Source organism: Typopeltis vanoorti, chromosome 9 (genome assembly GCF_054136105.1).
Source record: "Typopeltis vanoorti isolate ZY-2024b chromosome 9, IOZ_Tvanoo_1.0, whole genome shotgun sequence".
In the NCBI taxonomy this organism is placed as follows: Eukaryota; Metazoa; Arthropoda; class Arachnida; order Uropygi; family Thelyphonidae; genus Typopeltis; species Typopeltis vanoorti.
The window spans coordinates 92,899,260-92,919,229 of record NC_143557.1 but is presented as its reverse complement, the minus strand read 5'-3'; the positions used below and the strand labels follow the sequence as shown (position 1 = coordinate 92,919,229).

The 19,970-nt window shown below is 34.9% G+C and overlaps 1 protein-coding gene across 2 annotated transcripts in view; it reads left to right on the top strand.

Moving 5' to 3' along the window:
- The window catches only part of CkIIalpha (casein kinase II subunit alpha), a 210,032-nt gene that overhangs the window by 112,542 nt on the left and 77,520 nt on the right, over nt 1-19,970 (top strand). For both annotated transcript variants that reach the window (XM_090397835.1, XM_090397836.1), the window contains exons 8-9: nt 12,803-12,862; nt 12,970-13,053. In XM_090397835.1, the coding sequence (XP_090253961.1) occupies nt 12,803-12,862; nt 12,970-13,053 (144 nt within the window). The remainder of the gene's footprint in view (nt 1-12,802; nt 12,863-12,969; nt 13,054-19,970) is intronic.

Here is a 19,970-nt window from a genome sequence, read left to right as displayed (position 1 = left end):
AAGAAAGCCACTTTGTTTAACTACAAGGCCTTGATATGACCTCACCTGAAATACTTTGTTCTGATTTGGTCTCTTCTTTCCATGGTGATACTGATATAGTGGGGGAGGGAAGAGAGAGAAAGTGTGCAAAGGAGCATGTTAAAAATGATATTGTGATTGTGGAATAGATTATGAAGACTGAGAATTTGTGGACTGCAAACAGTAGAAAGAGAGTGATATGATTGAGACTTAATAATCTTCTAAAAAGGGCCATACAGGATGCCAGTACATGAAATTTTTTATTTTATGAGCGGTGGGAAGTTGACGAGAAGCATCCATAGAAGTTGAGAGTGAATGAAGTGAAAAAGGGGGTAGAGCTAGATTTTTCTGTTAAAGTGGTGTGTGTGTGATTCTAATTGATCACTTTTGCAGGTTGAGAGTGGAGTTAGCGGGAATTAATGCAAGGAAAGTTATAATAACTGGAGTTTATGATGGCCTCTCCCAGTTGAATCTTTTACTCCCTGGAGTAAGAGACTCACTATAACTAATAATAGTGGTAGAAAACACTGAACAAGAATGCAGTCAGGAATCATCATCATCAAATTCCTGCCATGTACTCTCAAGGGGTGTACAGGATATGATAGTACTACATGAAAAAATTACACCATTACTAACTTCCTATCTACAATTTTCCTCCAAATCAGTCTATTACTTGTCAAGACTCCAACATTATTAGATCTTATATTTCTATCGTCTAAGGCACTTTGTACCATATCAATCCACCTATATCTTGGTCTTCCTCTGGGTCATTTTGCTGCCAACCTGGCAGAAAACACTTGTTTTGCTAATCTTTCCTTGCCCATTCTGTTTAAGTGACCATACCACCTGAGATTAGCTCTGCAAACGCATTCCTGGATGCTGACAATGTCAAGTTCTTTCCTAATATCCTCGTTTTTTAATATGATGTTGCCATTGATGCCATCTATGGCAACATCATATTCACGCCTCTAATCTTTCTCAGGATTCTCATATCTGTGGTCTCTAGTCTTTGGTCAAGTGTTTTACTTCTGAACCAGCTCTCAGATCCATTAGTTAAAACTGGTTTGAACACTGTCTTGTATACAGCTAATTTAGTGTTCCGACTAATTTCTCTCTTATTCCATATGAATATATTCAATTGACTTCCTGCTACACCAGCTTTGAAGATTCTGTTGTCTATTTCCATATTTAATTTACCATCTTCACTAAAAATTGTCTAAGTAGGTGAAATTTTACTTGTTCCACAGGTTCTTCATTCACATTGCAGTTGACATTTTCAATGATTCTGCCTATTTTCATTGCCTTTGTCTTGTTATTGCTGACCTTCATACCATATCTATTACAACAGTTATTCAATTTAGTCAAGGAATCTTGCAGACTAGTAGCGGATTTATTGATAAGTATAACATCGTCTGCATAAAGCAAATAGCTGACATTAACATCTCCAATTTTGATATCATGTTTAATATCACTTTCCTTCATAATGTGATCCATATAGATAATGAATAACAGAGGGGATAATGTACATCCTCGTCTCACACCAGATTTAACATTAAACCATCTTCCCGTACTTCAATTCAAACTACTGACTTGCAACTCAAATAAAGACTAAATATTGCTTGATATAATGACCCATTGACACCATATAACCGTAGCGTATTGAATAGCTTCTCTCTTGGCACCTTATCATATGCCTTTTCCAGATCTATAAAACTCAAATAGAGATCTTTATTATATCCCCATGCTTTCTCCACTGTTTGTCGTAAAGTGAAGATCTGATCCTGACAGCCTCTATTTGGCCTGAATCCAGCTTGTTCTTCACCAAACTTTTCTTCTACAATTCTTCTCAACCGTTTCTCAAGTATACTTGCATATATCTTACCAGGAACACTCAGTAGGGTGAGTCTTAATTCTGAATGTGAGAATTACTTCTGTAATTCTTACATTCAATTTTATTTCCCTTTTTATATATGGGTACTATGAGAGCCTGTTGTAAAATAAAACTTCTTTTATTTTACAACAGGTTGGAATAACCTGGGCCATCTTACATCGTTTAAGGAATATTAATCTGTTAATGCATTTGGCCTTCTTTATCAATACTTTACCATATCTATTTTATTTTACAACAGGTTATTCCAACCTGTTGTAAAATAAAAGAAGTTTTTAGGTCCCCAAAAGCTCATCGGATCTACTTCAAAGCTAGTAAGTCTCTTTTAAATATTCAGCTACACGAAGCTAAAAAATCTCTTGCCATCTTAAATAGAGAAATTATGGATATAAAAATTGCTCTAGAATCTAATTTAACTGTTGAAACTTTTACTACTGTAATGCGCATATCTTCGAGTTCTTACTTAAAGGTTTTCAATGATTCTCGTGACAAGCTGAAACGCAAATTTGAATCACTAGTCAGCTTACCTAGATCCAGTAATAATACTATTGATATAGATAAAGTAGTCATAAATGTTTCTGGACGTCCACTAACAGACTGTGAAAGTTTTGTTTTATCAAAAGGATATGATTTCGCTGTTACGCCGAATAAGGTGCCTATTATGGATTTTTTTCATAACATAGACAGGGGTATTCGATCCTTACCCCAAAAAACAGCCAACAGATTACGTTTTGAATGTGCACAAATTCTTTTTCATGCCAAGCCTCCTCGTCCTAATCTTTCTTACTCTGAATTTAAAGCATTGAAATCACTGAAGAATAACAATAATTTAATAATTACGAAAGCTGATAAGGGGAAGGCTGTAGTGATTCAAGATAGGAAGGAATATGAGAGAAAAATGTCTCTTTTACTTCGCGACTATTCAACTTATAGGTCTCTTACATCGGATCCTACCCGGAGTCAATTGAAGAGACTTAATTCTCTTATGGATAATGTATCTACATGGAATGAAGATCAAAAGAAAAAACTTAAAACCTTCTTCGGTCGTCCACCTAGATTGTATGGTCTTCCAAAAGTTCATAAACCAGGCATTCCGTTAAGACCAGTCGTAGATTGTATAGGTTGCCCAACTTACAAAATCTCAAAATTTTTATCTAATTTACTCTCCTCTTCAACTAGAAGAACTGATACTTATATAAAAAATACTTTGGATTTTAAAAATAAAATTTCAGATCTTCATTTGGACGTTTCTGATATCATGATCAGTTTAGATGTTGTTTCTTTATTTACAAATGTGCCTCTTTCGGAAAGTATTGAATTACTACAACAGGAATTTCCTTCAGACATTGTAAACTTATTTGATTTTGTAATAAATTCTGGTTATTTTTCTTTTAAAAATAAGTTGTATCAACAAATTGAAGGAACAGCAATGGGTAATCCTCTCTCTCCTGCTATCTCCAATTTCTTTATGGAACATTTTGAACAACGTATCTTTGACAATATTTCTCCCAGACCTACTCATTGGTTCAGATATGTCGATGACATTTTTGCTGTATGGAATGGCTCTTCTGATGAACTTCAACAATTTCTCAATAAACGCATTTCATCCTAGGATCAAGTTTACCCTAGAAGTAGAATCAAATAAGCAGTTAGCCTTTTTAGATCTTCTAATTCTTCGCCAACCAGATGGTAACCTACATTTCTCAGTTTATAGAAAGAAGACTCATACAGGCCATTATATCCATGCGGAATCTCATCACCATCCCAGTCAAAAGGCAGGAACTATTAAAACATTGGTTCATCGGGCCCACTCCTTTTGTTCTACAGACAATCTTTTACAGAAAGAAATAAGATATATAACTTCTTCCTTTCTATCTAATGGCTATAAGAATTGCTTCATTAAAAGAACTTTGAGTAGATTTAATATGTCTCCCTCTTCAAACACAGAGGAAATAACGCGCATTACCATCCCTTATATACAAGGCATCAGTGAACGTATAGCAAAAATTTTGAAACCACTTGAATATTTTTGTTGCCTTTCGACCGTTTAGAAAAATCTCCACCTTTCTCGCTTCTCCAAAGGACAAGCTTCCACATCTTAATCATCCAGGTGTCTACCAGATTCCGTGCTCTTGTGGATTATGTTATTTTGGACAAACGGGAAGATCTGCCTCCATTCGGCTAGAAGAACACCAATCTTATATTGAATACTTTAAACCTGAAAAGTCTGGACTTGCAGAACATGCCATCTTCACTAGACACAGAGTTCATTGGAGAAAGACAAGAGTTCTTCACAAAAGTCAGTTTCTCATGGAACGCCTTTATAAAGAAGCATGTGAAACTCTACTTCATTCTCCTAACTTAAACAGATCCGACGGCTTACGTCTATCCCCTTTATGGGAGATAGTACTTTACAAATCAGCTAATCTTTCCTAACTTTTTATTGTATTTTTTTTTATTTTTATTTTATTTTATTATTTTTTTTTTTTAGGAAAGTTATTGACCTTTTTAGTTATCTTACACCAGCTACTTAGGTGGCGCTTTTTGGAATTGTCAGTTAATGTTTAATTTTTGTGCCTAATTGTACTGAAGATGCCTGTGACACACAGGCGAAAATTATACTATTAAATAATATTTCTACGTGAGTTTTTCCGTTATTTATTATGTATAGTTATGTCTACTCACGGTTTACCTCTTTTAAAACTTACATTTGTCTCTGTATTCTCTAAGAGCACAAGCAGACTTATCTGCCAGGAACTTTTGATATGCTCTCTTCTTTTCCTTCACTGACTCTAACTTCCCATGTCCACCATGGAGTTCTAATTTTTCTATCTTTGCAGACAACCTCACCACATGCCTTTCTAGCTGAATAAATCAATCTTTTCTTCAGGATTTGCCACTGACTTTACAAGGTTTGGTTCCTGTTCTCAAACTCTTTCATTTTTTTCTTCAATAATCTTTGCGTATTTTAGTCTACAGTTCACATCTGAGAGCTGCTCAACTTTTATTCGCTTTAAAACTTTCTTACATGTTATTCTTTTCAATATGATATTCAATTTTATCATGATCAAGACTAAATGGTGATCACTTCCAATTTCAAATCCTCTGTACACTCTAGTGTCCTGCACCAGGGAGAAAACATCACTGTCAACAATAACATAGTCAATGAGACTTTTCTTATTCTTTGCCTCTTCCTCCATTTGAAATTGTGCACATTTTTATGTTGGAACATGGTGTTAATAAAAACCAGTCCATGTTCTGAGCAAAAATCCAAAAGGTTTTTGCCATTATTATTAGCTTTGCTCTTTTCTCCAAATTTTCCCAAAATATTTTTGTATGTCTGACAATCATTTCCCACTCTACTATTTAGATCCCCAACTTTTTCTTTTTCATTGTGTCAGATGCTTTCTCTAAATCCTCAAAAAATTCCTCTACTTCTACCTTAGTAGAACCTTCTGTGTGACCATAGGCACAAATAAGTCTCATTGTCCAGTTCCCCATTCTCATATTTGCCCACATCACTCTACTTGAGACTGCCTGCCATTCAAGAAAATTAGCCTCATATTTAGTGTTGAATACAATGGCTACTCCTTCTTTTCCTTGATTGTCATTGCCTGAATATAATGTTTTGTATTTATTGCTCAGAAAGATCTCAACAGTTTTTTGTCTTTTTTGTTTCAGTCACCCCTATTATGTCGATCTGGTACTTATCTAATTCCTCAGCTAGCTCCATTTCTTTGCCATTTAGGCTTCTTATGTTGATAGTACCGATCTTTAACCCTGGTGATGCCGAGTTGGAGTGTTTTTTTAGATTTGTTCCAGTAGCTGACTTTTTGCTGTTCACCCTGGTTCCCTGGTGAAAATCACGGGGCCTTGTTTAACCGGGCAATGCCCCAGCCGGCATGAAATTTTGACATGTACCATCATTTTCTATATTGGTTTAAGCCAATAAGAATACAAATTGGTCGGCTAAATCCCATATTGGCAGGCCACCCTCATTCGTTCAATATCCATTAGATACCGAATAAAGTGCACCATGAGAAGGTGACGATTGGACATTTGGTCAGAAGCCCTGGTCCGTTCTCCACATTTTTTTGAAGGCTATGTTTAGGTCTCCTCTCAGATGTACAGCTTTGACCCTTAAGCACAGTCAGGAATAAATCTGATATACAGAAAGGCAGGTGACATTTGACCAAATGTGTTCCAAGGTATGATTTATTCATGCATTGAGAATATGGCAAGAAACATTGTGGAAGGAAAGCTAGGTTCAAGCCAAATACAGATTATGAGATTTCCATTTTAAAACAGATAGTTAAGAATTTTGAGACTATAAAGGTATCTGTATTTAAGTTTTGTAGATCTGGAAAGATGTATGACAGGGTGCCAAGAGAAAAGCTGTTCAAAAGTTATATTCTGTAAATGGGACATTATATGGACAATTCATAGCCTCTCGCAAGAAAAGAGTTAATTATTGTGTATATGTGTTATACGCCAATCCAGTAGGATGCTTTATAGATACCACAGTATATGTAAGTAACTGAAAGACTGATATTTTATAAGTGCACATTATCTCCACTATTATTATATATATGGATCACATTATGAAGGAAAATTGCACTTAACCTAATATGAAAATTAGATATGTTAATCTCGGCGCTTTACTTTATGCAGATGATCTTATTCTTCTAAATAAATCTGGTACAAGTCTGCAAGATTCCTTGACTTAACTGAATAACTCCATAATAAATTTGGTGCAGAAATGTGCAACATAAAGATGAAGACAATGAAAATAAGCAGAAACATTGAAAACATTAACTGGAGAACCTATGAAAGAACTAAAACATTTTGCTATTGAGACTTACTGAAGATGACATTAAATATGGAAATCGACAACAGAATTAGCAAAGCTGGTGTGATAGTAAGTCAACTGAATAAATTTATATCAAATAAAAGAGAAATTAGTCACAAAACCAAACTAGCTATATACTAGACAGTGTTCAAATTAATTTTAATTTATTGATCTGTGAGCTGGGTTAGAAATAAACCACTTGATCAAAGTCTAGAAACTGCCAATATGAGAATTCTGAGAAAGATTCAGGAAGTGGACAGATGTCATCATTGGCAGAAACATATTAAAAATGAGGATATTAGGAAAGAACTCAACATTGTTAGCATTAAGATGTATATTAGTAGAGCTCATTGCAGGTTACTGAAACAGATCTATATTTCTTTCTTATTCCTCCTCTTTTATGGTGTCGAGGTAAGTATTGTAACCGCAACTGTACTCAAGGATAAGGTGGTCAGCCCCATGCCTCCCCGGTGTGTATGTCTGTAGATGCGTGTGTTCACGTGGCTGGTTTGCCTTTTCTGTGGGACGAAAAACCCCTTACCTCCATATGAGACCAGCTAACTTATCTTTCGTTGAAAGAGAACAGATAAATGTTTCTCATATCACTTACGGGAATTGAACCCTGCTCTTTTCTGACTAAAGGGCTTCATCTATACCGACTGAGCTGCAGAGGCGCTTACTGAAACAGAATGGAGAGGAAAGATTAGCAAAAGAAGTGTTCTTTAGCAAGGAAAAGCACACCTGCTAAACCAAGATCTAGATAGACTAACTCAGTCAAAAGTGCCGTAGAAGATATCGGTTAGATATGGCAGTATTGGAATTGCTGACTAATTCGGTGGAAAATTGTTGATGTTAGTACTACATGAAAAAGTTCCACCATTGTCATAATGTCCTATACACCCCTGAGAGTACAATGTTGGGAACTTCATTTAGTTAATTCTTTAGATCAGGGGTCGGCAGGCTTCGTGCAGTCCAAACATGCATCTTTGGGCCCATAAAAGGTTGACCATATTTACATGGCATGTGGCCCATATGTTGAATTATTTATATATTACATTTCATAATATGAATAATAAATTAAAAATAATTTTATACTATACTTCATGATATCGCTGTGCAACTTGATGCGAGTCAACATGTGAGCCATGAATGGGGATAACAAAAATGACTTAATCCGACGACAACCGAGATTTTGGTGCACTATTGTAGTCACGTTTTCCATGGTCCGTCTTTTAATATAATTCAATAACATCAACTGTTAATTTCAGAGGATACATATTTGTTAAAAATAATTTCAAAAATGAGTTCAAGAAAACATAAAATTGCAGATGAAGGAAGGTTTAATGATGAATGGAAGAGCAAGTACTTCTTTATTGAAAATTAGGGTAAGCCCCTTTGTCTTATTTGTCATAAGTGTTGCTGTTATGAAAGAACATAACATCAGACATCATTACGAGAAAGTCATACTTTGAATATTTCTGTGTTTTTTAAAATTGATATAATAAAAATTGATAATTTAAGTATTTTTTTCACTCTTTTCTCTTAATTAAACGCTTGGCCTGATTATTAAAAATAAAAGTTGAATGTGGCCCACAAGTCTGAAAAGGTTGCCGATCCCTTCTTTAGACTTTCTCGCTTTTATTCAATATAAAGTTATTCAACTTACTCCCAATAATGCACCAGCTTAGCTTATTATGTTATCTATTTCTAAATTTAATTTGCAATCTGCTGAAAATTGTATCTAAATAAGCGAAATGATTTACTTGTTCTGTAAGTTATCCAATAAGAGTAGATGTTCTGGTCCTGTCTATAATCTTAGATTTTCATACATAAATATTTTGCATAAGGTATTCTGTTAGTTCTAGCCACCCTTTAATTTTATTTGAGCTTGTATGATTGTTTTTTTTTTATTTATTTTATTTTTTTTATGTTGCTCCCACCCCATGAAAGGTTATTTGCAAACCTAGTATGTCGTTTTTTAAGAAGATACGTTATCTGCACAAAGTTGCCAAGTTTAATATCTTGAGGCATTAAAAAGCTGATATCAAATTGATAACATTTTGATATCAGCAATATATAGTATCTGCAGTGACATGGTAATAGAAAGGAGGTAGCCATATCTTAGAGGGTAGTTTAGCTCTGCATAATATTTACACTGAAAACCATAGACTCAGAATATAGCTGTTGGAATTAATGCTGTGAGAAGTACTGCATAAAATTATTAGTATTTTGTATTAAAACTAGAAAATGAAAGAAATGCATTTTTGTTTCACCTTATACAGTAATTTTATATTCAGTATTTTTCTTTTAAAAATTAATTCTTTCTGTCCACTTCAAACTTCCAATAAATGGACAGTGGTCTAAAATTCATTAACCACATAAGAATATTCACAACCATGGTGAGATTCAAACCTGTAGCCTATTGGTTAGTGAATGAGTATGCCAAAACACAACCATCCAGATTGCTAATTAAAATTATATGACAGTGACACAGTATACATAATTCAAGGGAAAAAGCTTGGTCTGAACTATGGTTATTATTTTCTGTCATACCCTTCACTTAAGATTTTTGTATGATTGCTCATCATTTTTCCTATACTTGTATCTGCATATATTATTACTTTTAATTCCATGATTAGTATGGAATAGGAAATTTGTTCAGCTGTCCAGGAAATGCTATTCATTTTCCGAACAAAGCAACAGAGCTTCAGTTTTTATTTTATCATCATCAAATTCCTGCCATGTACCCTCAAGGGGTGTACAGGATATGATAGTACTACATGAAAAAAATTACATCATTACTAACTTCCTATCTACAATTTTCCTCCAAATCAGTCTATTACTTGTCAAGACTCCAACATTATTAGATCTTATATTTCTATCGTCTAAGGCACTTTGTACCGTATCAATCCACCTATATCTTGGTCTTCCTCTGGGTCATTTTGCTGCCAACCTGGCAGAGAACACTTGTTTTGCTAATCTTTCCTTGCCCATTCTGTTTAAGTGACCATACCACCTTAGATTAGCTCTGCTAACGCATTTCTGGATGTTGACAATATCAAGTTCTTTCCTAATATCCTCGTTTTTAATATGATATTGCCATTGATGCCATCTGTTCACGCCTATAATCTTTCACAGGACTCTCATATCTGCAGTCTCTAGTCTTTGGTCAAGTGCTTTACTTCTGACCCAGCTCTTAGATCCATAAGTTAAAACTGGTTTGAACACCATCTTGTATACAGCTAATTTAGTGTTTTAACTAATTTCTCTCTTATTCCATATGAATTTATTCAGTTGACTTCCCACCATACCAGCTTTGCCGATTCTATTGTCTATTTCTATATTTAATTTACCATCTTCACTAAAAATCGTGCCTAAGTAGCTGAAATGTTTTACTTGTTCCACAGGTTCTCCATTCACAACACAGTTGACATTTTCAATAATTCTGCCTATTTTCACTGTCTTTGTCTTTTTTCATTGCTGAGCTTCATACCATATCTATTACAACAGCTATTCAATTTAGTCAGAGAATCTTGCAGACTTGTAGCGGATTTATTTAAAAGTATAACATCATCTGCATAAAGCAAAGAGCTGATATTAACATCTCCAATTTTGATATCCTGTTTAATACTACTTTCCTTCATAATGTGATCCATATAGATAATGAATAACAGAGAGGATAATGTACATCCTTGTCTCACACCAGATTTAACATTAAACCGTCTTCTGTACTTCCTTCAATTCTAACTGCTGACTTACAACTCAAATAAAGACTAAGTATTGCTTGATATAATGCCTCATTGACACCATATAACTGCAGCGTATTGAATAGCTTCTCTCTCGGCACCTTGTCATATGCCTTTTCCAAATCGACAAAACTTAAATACAGATGTTTGTTATATTCCCATGCTTTCTCGACTATTTGTCGTAAAGTGAAGATCTGATCCTGACAGCCTCTATTTGGCCTGAATCCAGCTTGTTCTTCACCAAGCTTTTCTTCCACAATTCTTCTCAACCATTTCTCAAGTATATTTGAATAGATCTTGCCAGGAACACTCAGTAGGGAAATACCTCTGTAATTCTCGCATTTAGTTTTATTTCCCTTTTTATATATGGATACTATGAGAGCTCTACTCCAATCATCGGGAATTCGTCCCTCTGTCCAGGCTTTCTGAACTATGCAGTGCAGCCACTGTTAAGACTTTTATACCACCATACTTCAGCATTTCTGGTCGAATATTATCTACTCCTGCTGCCTTTCCACATTTCAAGCCTTTGATGGCTTTTTCTACTTCAAGTATGGATATGTATTCTTGACTGCATGCCTGGTCAGTGTTTTTTACCACTGTGCTGTCATCACTGCTTGTTTTATTTAGCAGTTTTCAAAGTAATTACTCCATCCTTCAAGGATATCTTTTTCTCCCGTTTTCATGTCACCTTTATCATCTCTAACTCCTTTTACAGCACTCTTTCCTCGATTCTTAAGCTTCTTCAACAACCTCCAGAATATTTTGCCACCTTCTTGATATTTATTTTCTATATTCTTGCCCAAAGTCCTCCCATGATTTTTTGTTTAGCTAGTTTTACACAGCGTTTAGCTTTCTTACATTTGTCCTTGTATTCTCTAAGAGCACAAGCTGACTTATTTGCCAGAAACTTTTGATATGCTTTCTTCTTTTTCTTCACTGCCTGTTTAATTTCCTGTGTCCACCAGGGAGTTCTGATTTTTTTTTATCCTTGCAGTCAACTTCACCACATGCCTCTCTAGCTGAATAAATCAATCTTTTCTTCAGGATTTGCCACTGACTTTACAAGGTTTGGTTCCTGTTCTCAAACTCTTTCATTTTTTTCTTCAATAATGATTGTATATTTTAGTCTACAGTTCACATCTGAGAGCTGCTCAACTTTTATTTGCTTTAAAACTTTCTTATATGTTGTTCTTTTCAATATGAAATTCAGTTTTATCCTGCTCAAGACTAAATAGTGATCACTTCCAATTTCAAATCCTCTTTACATTCTGGTGTCCTGCACCAGGGAGAGAACATCACTATCAACAATAACATAGTCAACGAGACTTTTCTTTTTCCTAGCCTCTTCTCTCCATGTGAATTTGTGCACATTTTTATGTTGGAACATGGTGTTAGTAATAACCAGTCCATGTCGTGAGCAGAAACATAACAGATATTTGCTATTATTATTAGCTTTGCTCTTTTCTCAAAATTTTCCCAAAATATTTTTGTATGTCTCACAATCATTTCCTACTCTGTTATTTAGATTCCTAACAAGGACCAACTTTTTCATTGTGTCAGTTGCTTTTTCTAAAGCCTCAAAAAATTCCTATACTTCTACCTTAGTAGAACCTTCTGTGTGACCATAGGCACAAATAAGGCTCATTGTCTAGTTTCCCATTCTCATATTTGCCCACATTACTCTACTTGAGACTGATTGCCATTCAAGAAGATTAGCCTCATATTTTGTGTTGAATATTATGGCTACTCCTTCTTTTCCTTGATTGTCATTGCCTGAATATAACATTTTGTTTTTATTGCTCAGAAAGATCTCACCGGTTTTGTCTTTTTTGTTTCAGTTACCCCTGTTATGTCGATCTGGTACTTATCTAATTCCTTAGTTAGTTCCATTTCTTTGCCATTCAGGCATCTTACGTTGATAGTACCGATCTTTAATCCTGGTGATGTTGAGTTGGGGTTTTTATTTTATAATTTGTCTAAATGACAATATAACTATACTGCAGTAGACAAGCAAGATCACTCTTGTAGCCAGTCTTTTTCAAGAATGTCCTTAATGAACATAGCAGCTGATAGAAACAGTGATTGTGATATAAACATTACATTAGAATAAATATTCAGGAAATGTTTCAAATTTGTCTTTAATACTTTGATTGTAAAGTAAACAGAAATTCTTGCAATATTTAATAGAGATCACACATATCGAGGTAGTTCTAATATTGTATTATAATGTATTTTATATTACATGCAAAAAAAAAAAGTTAAAACATCACTTCATTTGTAAAATATTTTATTTTTTAGCAACTTTATCAGACATTAACAGATCTTGATATCAGGTTTTATCTCTATGAACTGTTAAAGGTAGGAAATCTATCATTCTTTTAAATGATATTTGTTGATTTATTTTTGCTGTTGAATTATGTCTTTCTGCTATTAATAGTATAATACAATTACATTTCTTTAATTAGGCTCTTGACTATAGTCATAGTATGGGAATAATGCACAGAGATGTTAAACCACATAATGTAATGATTGACCACGATAACAGAAAGGTAAGTCCATTCTTCATCTAAATGTTTGAAACATTTTCACTCTTCTCTTTAATATAAAGATTAATAGCGTTATTTAGTATAACAATGAATGGAATCCATTTTCAAAGTTGCACTGTTGGACCTGCAGCTAAATTTTTCATAACCCTTTCCCCAATTAAACAGTAGGACGACTGTACTCTTTGAATCTGTTTAGTGGTGCAGTTGTCCTCTGTATCAGTATCTCTAAATGAAAAATGATTTGAAATGAATTATCATTATAGGTCAGTTACATAAAGACAACCTATAAGCTTTATCTTTGAACTTGCCGTTTTGATCCCTGGTCAGTAACTGCAGTTTATTTAAGTTAAGGGATATTACATCCCATATTGTTTCTTAGCCGAATAAGAAACTCAGAGTTTCATGCCGAATATAGAAACTATATAAAGTTCGGTGATTCAGTGCAGCACCTGACCCATTTGGTAGTGCAGACTGTGGCAACTGATAGTAACGGTGGTGCAAGCTCCGATCACTGTTCTTGGTATTTACCCATAATGTGAACTTAGCTCCTAGGAGCTGTATTACTGTTCTACATTATGAGCAAAGGTCACTACCCAGACCGGTTTCAACCTTTATTGAGGTCTCATCAGTGAGTAGGTAGACCTAGTTAATACCAAGTTTGTAGCAAACTTCATGTCGCCGAATTGAAGCCTTTGGCTCTTCATATAAATAAACTGCAGTTTATGCTTATATCACAAATCGTTTTTAGTAAAATTAAGTTTTTGTGATGAAGGACATTATATATCCCCCTCCCCTTTTCAGTCATGCTTTGATCAACATTTGAATGTGTATTTGGCCTTTTTTGGAACTTTTGAGGAATTGACACAGATTTCAATATTACTGAAAATTTGACTAGTATATAAATGGCACAACAGCAGTTGGAAATATTGTTGATGATTTAGAAAAATTCATTTAAATCTCAATTGGAATAGTTACTCTGACCACTGGCAGTTTAAATAATGACTAAAACAGGTATCTGATTAATTATAAAATAGGAACAATAGAATCAGAGAAAACCAATTGCTTTACACTCCATTATTCATGAATGAAATTATGTATGTTGTGTTGGTATTAATTATTTAAGATTGAGTGCTTTGAACTACCATCAACATAAGCATTTTTTTTTTTTAAATTCTGCTTATGCTTAGTGTAAAGATGTTTTTTATCATAGAGAGGAAAAATGTTAGATTTTTGAAGCCCATATCTGCAGCAGGTCTCCAAGGTGAACACCCTCTAGTCATTAGAGTAGTGTAGGTAAGGGAAGTTGACAATAAAGATCTGTAACCTCAGGACAAGGATTGGTTATGAGGACTGGGCCGTTCTGGCTGGGGTGTGAAGCAGGTATGGCGCTGTACCGGGACTAGGTGGAACTGTTGAGCCAGGACCAGCATCGGGGGGGGCTTCTCGTTGAATGCCTCAGCTGCCAGCTGTCCCGGATGGCCCCGTCTGGCATGACCATTTTGGTCGTCAACCGATAGCCAACTCAGAACTGGCATGGACCTGGGGAATCCGACTGTCTAATTAAAACAAAGCAATTTGATGGTTGTTGAGAGGTGTTGCTACTGATGGTTTCTGGCCAGTGGTGTGAATGTTTAACTGAAAGAATATCAAAGTTGGAGGGGGGGGGTAATTGGCAGGAGTAAACATGACTCTCATTGAGCTGGACATTTGCTTAGATGTGGCGGATGGAGCTCTGGTTCTGCTAGTCATGTTAACTAGCCAATTTATATTGATCTCTCAATAAATCAGAACAAGCCTGATGGTAGTAGGCCAGGTGCAGCAAAAACTGCTGGTGGAAGGCCAGGTGCAGCACAACTCGTATGGGTATCCCATAGAGAGAGACAGCAGGATGCTGCTCTGAATAACATTGGAAATTGCCATCCCACCCGCACACCTATACGCAAGAGCTTATCGTAGGGAATTTGGCCATCTTACTTCCATTGTTAGGAACTTGCTAAAATTTGAGGAGGTGGTGTACTCCATTCAACCATAACACCCTGTCCCAGCACAGCAATTGTTGGGAACCTTCTTGTCTGACTCTCTAGTCATGGATGTCTCGTTCGGTCGATCTGGTGGCTCTATAGTGTGAACCCACCACGAATGAATTACTCTATTAAGATGGAAAGAGTATCCCTCATTAGCTCAAACAGGGATAAGATTTATGTGCTTTATAAAAAGAAAGATGCAAGTTTGACTAGCCAAATCCATGGCATGCTCTGCCATGGTGCAGTGACAGTACGAACCATCTGGTGGTAAACAGAGGTATGTAGCTTTAGTAATGCTGTGGCAAGTATTGCTAATGGTCATACTGTGGTAAATGCATGAACTGAACAAGTTCATGTACCACTTATAAAGAACTGAGCGTCTTTAGGTTCTTGAAGTGAGATGATAGCAGGTATCAAGAGAGTCCAGCCTACCAATGATTTGAGACAGGTTAGTTTTATCCTACTGATGACTAGTCGTTACGATAGTAATCCTGCTCACTAAGAGAGGAACCATAGGTTCGGACACGTGGTACATGTGTTTGGTCAAGTCACCAGTGGTGCGAAGTTATCATCCGTGGGATTATGACTGAACTCTTCTAAGTCAGAATACCATCTAGCCACTGCAATGATAATGTTCGTGCCCCGTGCATTGAAAGGCAACACTAGCCGGAGTTGCTTTCATACTGTTATGGTGCGATCACTCTGGTGATGAGGCCACTAGAATGGAAGCATCAAGGCAACCGTTGAGACTGCAACTGCTGCTTCTTAGGCTGCACCATTCAGGTGTGATGTGCAGGCACCAAATCATCTGCAGACTACCTAGGTACTTGTCTGGGTGTCATGCTTAGAAGAACAGCCACCATACTGCGATCTATTGAGACTCATCCTCTGACAACAGAAGCTTGTAATTTGAAACAAAACTCAAGTTTACAAATTTATATAAAAAAATTACTGTAGAAAATCTGTATGCATATACTAATGGTCTACATCAGGGGTCAAGAACCTTTTTGAACCAAAGAGCCATTCCACCAAAAAAAATTAATTAAAACAAAATTTGGGAGCAGCAACTTCAATTCGATATTTCCTGGTGACTCAAAGTTGCAGTTAGTTCAAACTTAGGTAAATTTGTTTTTAATTCAGTACTACCAGATATCAAATACCACTTTTATGTTTGCATATAAATTTTTTATATGTTCAATAAATAACAACATTAAGCCTTCTCTTGCGACTTCAAATTTAACTTATTAAAATGTTCTGTCATATCAAGCAAAAAACAAAAATTTTGTATCCATTCGGAATTACTGAGAAGTTCCACATGATTTATTTTATAATTTTTAGTAGTTAAGAAAACTGTTACTACTTTTAAGCACTGAAAAAAAAAAAACGTTTTAATGCTTTTCCTCTTGATAAGCATCGTACAGATGTAAATGTCACTAAATCTTTATGTTGACTACCTAGTTCCTCTAAAAATGTGTCAAAATGTCTGTGATTCAACGTCTGAAATTGGATGAAATTGATTGTTGGTACAACAACATCCATCACTCTTTTTAGTTATGGTAATAATTCCAAAGAATTTGCAACTAAAGCTTCTTGATGCAATGAAATGAAATAACTCCATGTGGAATATGAGTGGAGAATAAATTAACAAACCCCTTATTTTTCACAATCATAGAAGGTGTGCTATCGGTCACAATGCATACTATATTATTATTACTTATATTTTTATTCTGTAAACTTGTTAGGTTTTCTGAAATATCTTGACCTGTAGTGTGTCCTTTAAGTGTTAGCAGATCAGGAAGTTCTTCCCGAATACCGGAATATGTGATATATTTAACCATCATGCAGCATTGTAACATATTGGAAATATCATTTGATTCATCAACCGCAATAGATATAAAATCGGTAGAATTAATATCCATAATTTGCATATTTGAAACTTTTGCAGAAATTGTTACAATCCGTTCCTTGACAGTTACTTCTAGCTGAAAGAGGTAAATCTTTAATTTTTTTATGTATCTTGTCCTTATTTTTCATATCCTTAAATAGAATTTCAGAGACATTATACATGCAATTTTTTTAGAAATTCACCATCGGTAAAAGGTTTTCCCGCTTTTGCTATTTCAAGGGGTAACAAAAAACTTGCTTCAGTAGTATTCAATAAAGATTACATCCAAGTTGACAAATTTCTTTGCTGAAGCAATGTTTTCTTTTGTAATTCTTCAATAGCTTTTTTCTATTATCACCCTCAGGATATTTTTTACTGAAGTCTAAATGTTTTCCTCGAAAATGTCGTTCGACATTACTTGATTTGTTATTTTGAAGTAGTAGACGGCAAATTAAACATTGCGGATTTCCACTTACTTCTATAAATGCAAATTTCTCTATCCACATTTTATTGAAGCATCTGATTTCTTCGATTATTTTTCTTTTTCTTGAACTCATTAGGAGGGTTGTTATCACAAATTTACTTGCAAGTAAAAACACAAATTCAACATAATAAAAATTAATTTGTGCATAACATTACCTGACACTAAATTAAACACCAGTTTAGTACCACAATAAATAAGTTAACTAACAGAATATTTATTTTGACAGTTAAAATTCGTATGTATCTAAAAAACGTGTTGTTTGACAGGTTTCAATTAGTTCAAATTTTCGCCGTGGCGGTAGTTACCCTAGGCATGCGTAACAAATTTCATGTGTAACACACATCACATGCATAGTATCTGGCTCTACGAACAGGCGTATCAAAAAACAATATTTAGTTGTTTGTATTAATTATGTAACTTTTAATTCAATATAAAAGAGCCACACTTTGTTCAGCCAAGAACCACCGGTTCTCAACCCCTGGTCTACGTGAAGCTAATGGACCAGGAAATTTACTACATTGAAGGGTCATTAGGAATACTAAAAATGACAACATGGTAGTCATAAACTGTTGGTAGACATTGACCATCAAGAGGCTTGTAATAAGGATAATTTGCTGAGGTATGGAAAAAGCCCAAATACGTTTGGGCATAAAGCTTGTAAAGTCATTAAAAGAAAAGGCTGAAGGTTACACAGAGGAAGTATTTGAACCTCACAGAAGTCATTATATAATGATCATGTTCTTGAAAAGCATGGTTAAGAATGGGAAGAATATTGGGTAGGGCATTTCCTGAATTGCCAGAGGTTGGGTAAATATTGCATTACAATGACTTTGCTTTGGCATAGCAGAAGAATGTCCCTTTGTAGAATGTAACTGAAATGTTGCTTGTGGCATATGAGCAGCCATGAGCTGTTTCACCAAGATACATAAGAAGAGAAAGGCAACACAGTTGACTGACCTTGAATTGCCTTTTTAAAGTCACCTCAATGATTAACATCCACTCACACAATCCTCTCTCTCCACTTTCACTGACATTGAAGTTCAGTGCCCATCCCTAATGATTTCCACTCATTTCATGCAGCATCAGTAGTATGCTTCTTTAGTGCATTTTAATTAATGTATGTAACTTTTTTTAATTCCATATTGCTTACATTTACGGTTTTTTGCTTTAAATGATTGTATTGTATTCTATATTATGGTTTGAAAGTTTGTGGTTATGTAGGCTAATTCAGGTTCATTCTCCCACTGATCTGGACATTTAATTTATTTTATATGTAACCCCCCCCTCTTTTTTTTTTTTTTTAAACTTATGGATCTGAGAGTTGGGTTAAAAATAAAACACTTAACCAAAGACTAGAGACCGCAGATACGAGTCCTGAGAAAGATTCGGGGCATGAATAGGTGGCATCAACAGCAGTATATTAAAAACGAGGATATTAGGAAGGAACTTGACATTGTTAGCATCCAGGAATGTGTTAGCAGAGCTAATATCAGGTGGTATGGTCACTTAAACAGAATGGGAGAGGAAAGATTAGCAAAACAAGTGTTTTCTGCCAGGTTGGCAGGAAAAAGACCCAGAGGAAGACTAAGATATAGGTGGATTGATACAATAAAAAGTGCCTTAGAAGACAAAAATATAACACCTGAAAATGTTGGAGTCTTGACAGATAATAGATTTGGAGGAAAATTGTTAATAGGAAGTTAGTAATAATGTAAGTTTTTCATGTAGTACTATCATAAGATCCTGTACACCCCCCTTGAGGGTATACATGTCAGGAATTTGATGATGATGAATTCTCATTTTATGTAAACTTGATTTATTTGTTAGTTTTTAAGGATTCATTAATCTTGCAAATTCAGAACTGTATAAAATTAAGCAGTTGAGCAGAATGAATTATAGGATCATTCAGTGCACTCTCACTAATAGTGAACTTGTAGAGATCAAAGGAATAATTTCTTATAATGGAAGCTTTGTTTTAGTGAATTAATTTCCTTTAGCCCATCATTGATACTATGAGGCTTTATATGAGAGTTGATAGTAGTTTGTTATAGTAAGTGAATTCACCATAGTAAAAGTATAGAGCTGATTGCATTTAGATGAAAATATTACTGTAATCTGAACTAAATCAGTTTTGACCCCTCTTCCTAGATTGGCAGAGATTTTTTTTTCAAAAGAAAAGGCATGTTTATGCTGACCAAGAGTAGTTAAGTTTTTAAGATTGAAGAAGTTCAGCCTTGTTTGCAGATTTTGAGCATCATTAAAATCACATAAGTTTTGTTGGAATTAAACTTAATCACATTTATGACTCATGAAATATGTTGGTTTTTACATCTTTTATTGTTATAAGGCATCAAACTTTCCAAGCACAACTTGCTAATGTTAATGTGCATTTATGGTGATCGGTTTGATATCACAGAACACACATTAAATAATCACAACTTGTGATTATTTAATCAGTTAATGCTGTTTTTATAGGATTCTCAAGTGGTCATCCTATAATCTGGAAATCTTTGGAATCAGATCTTGA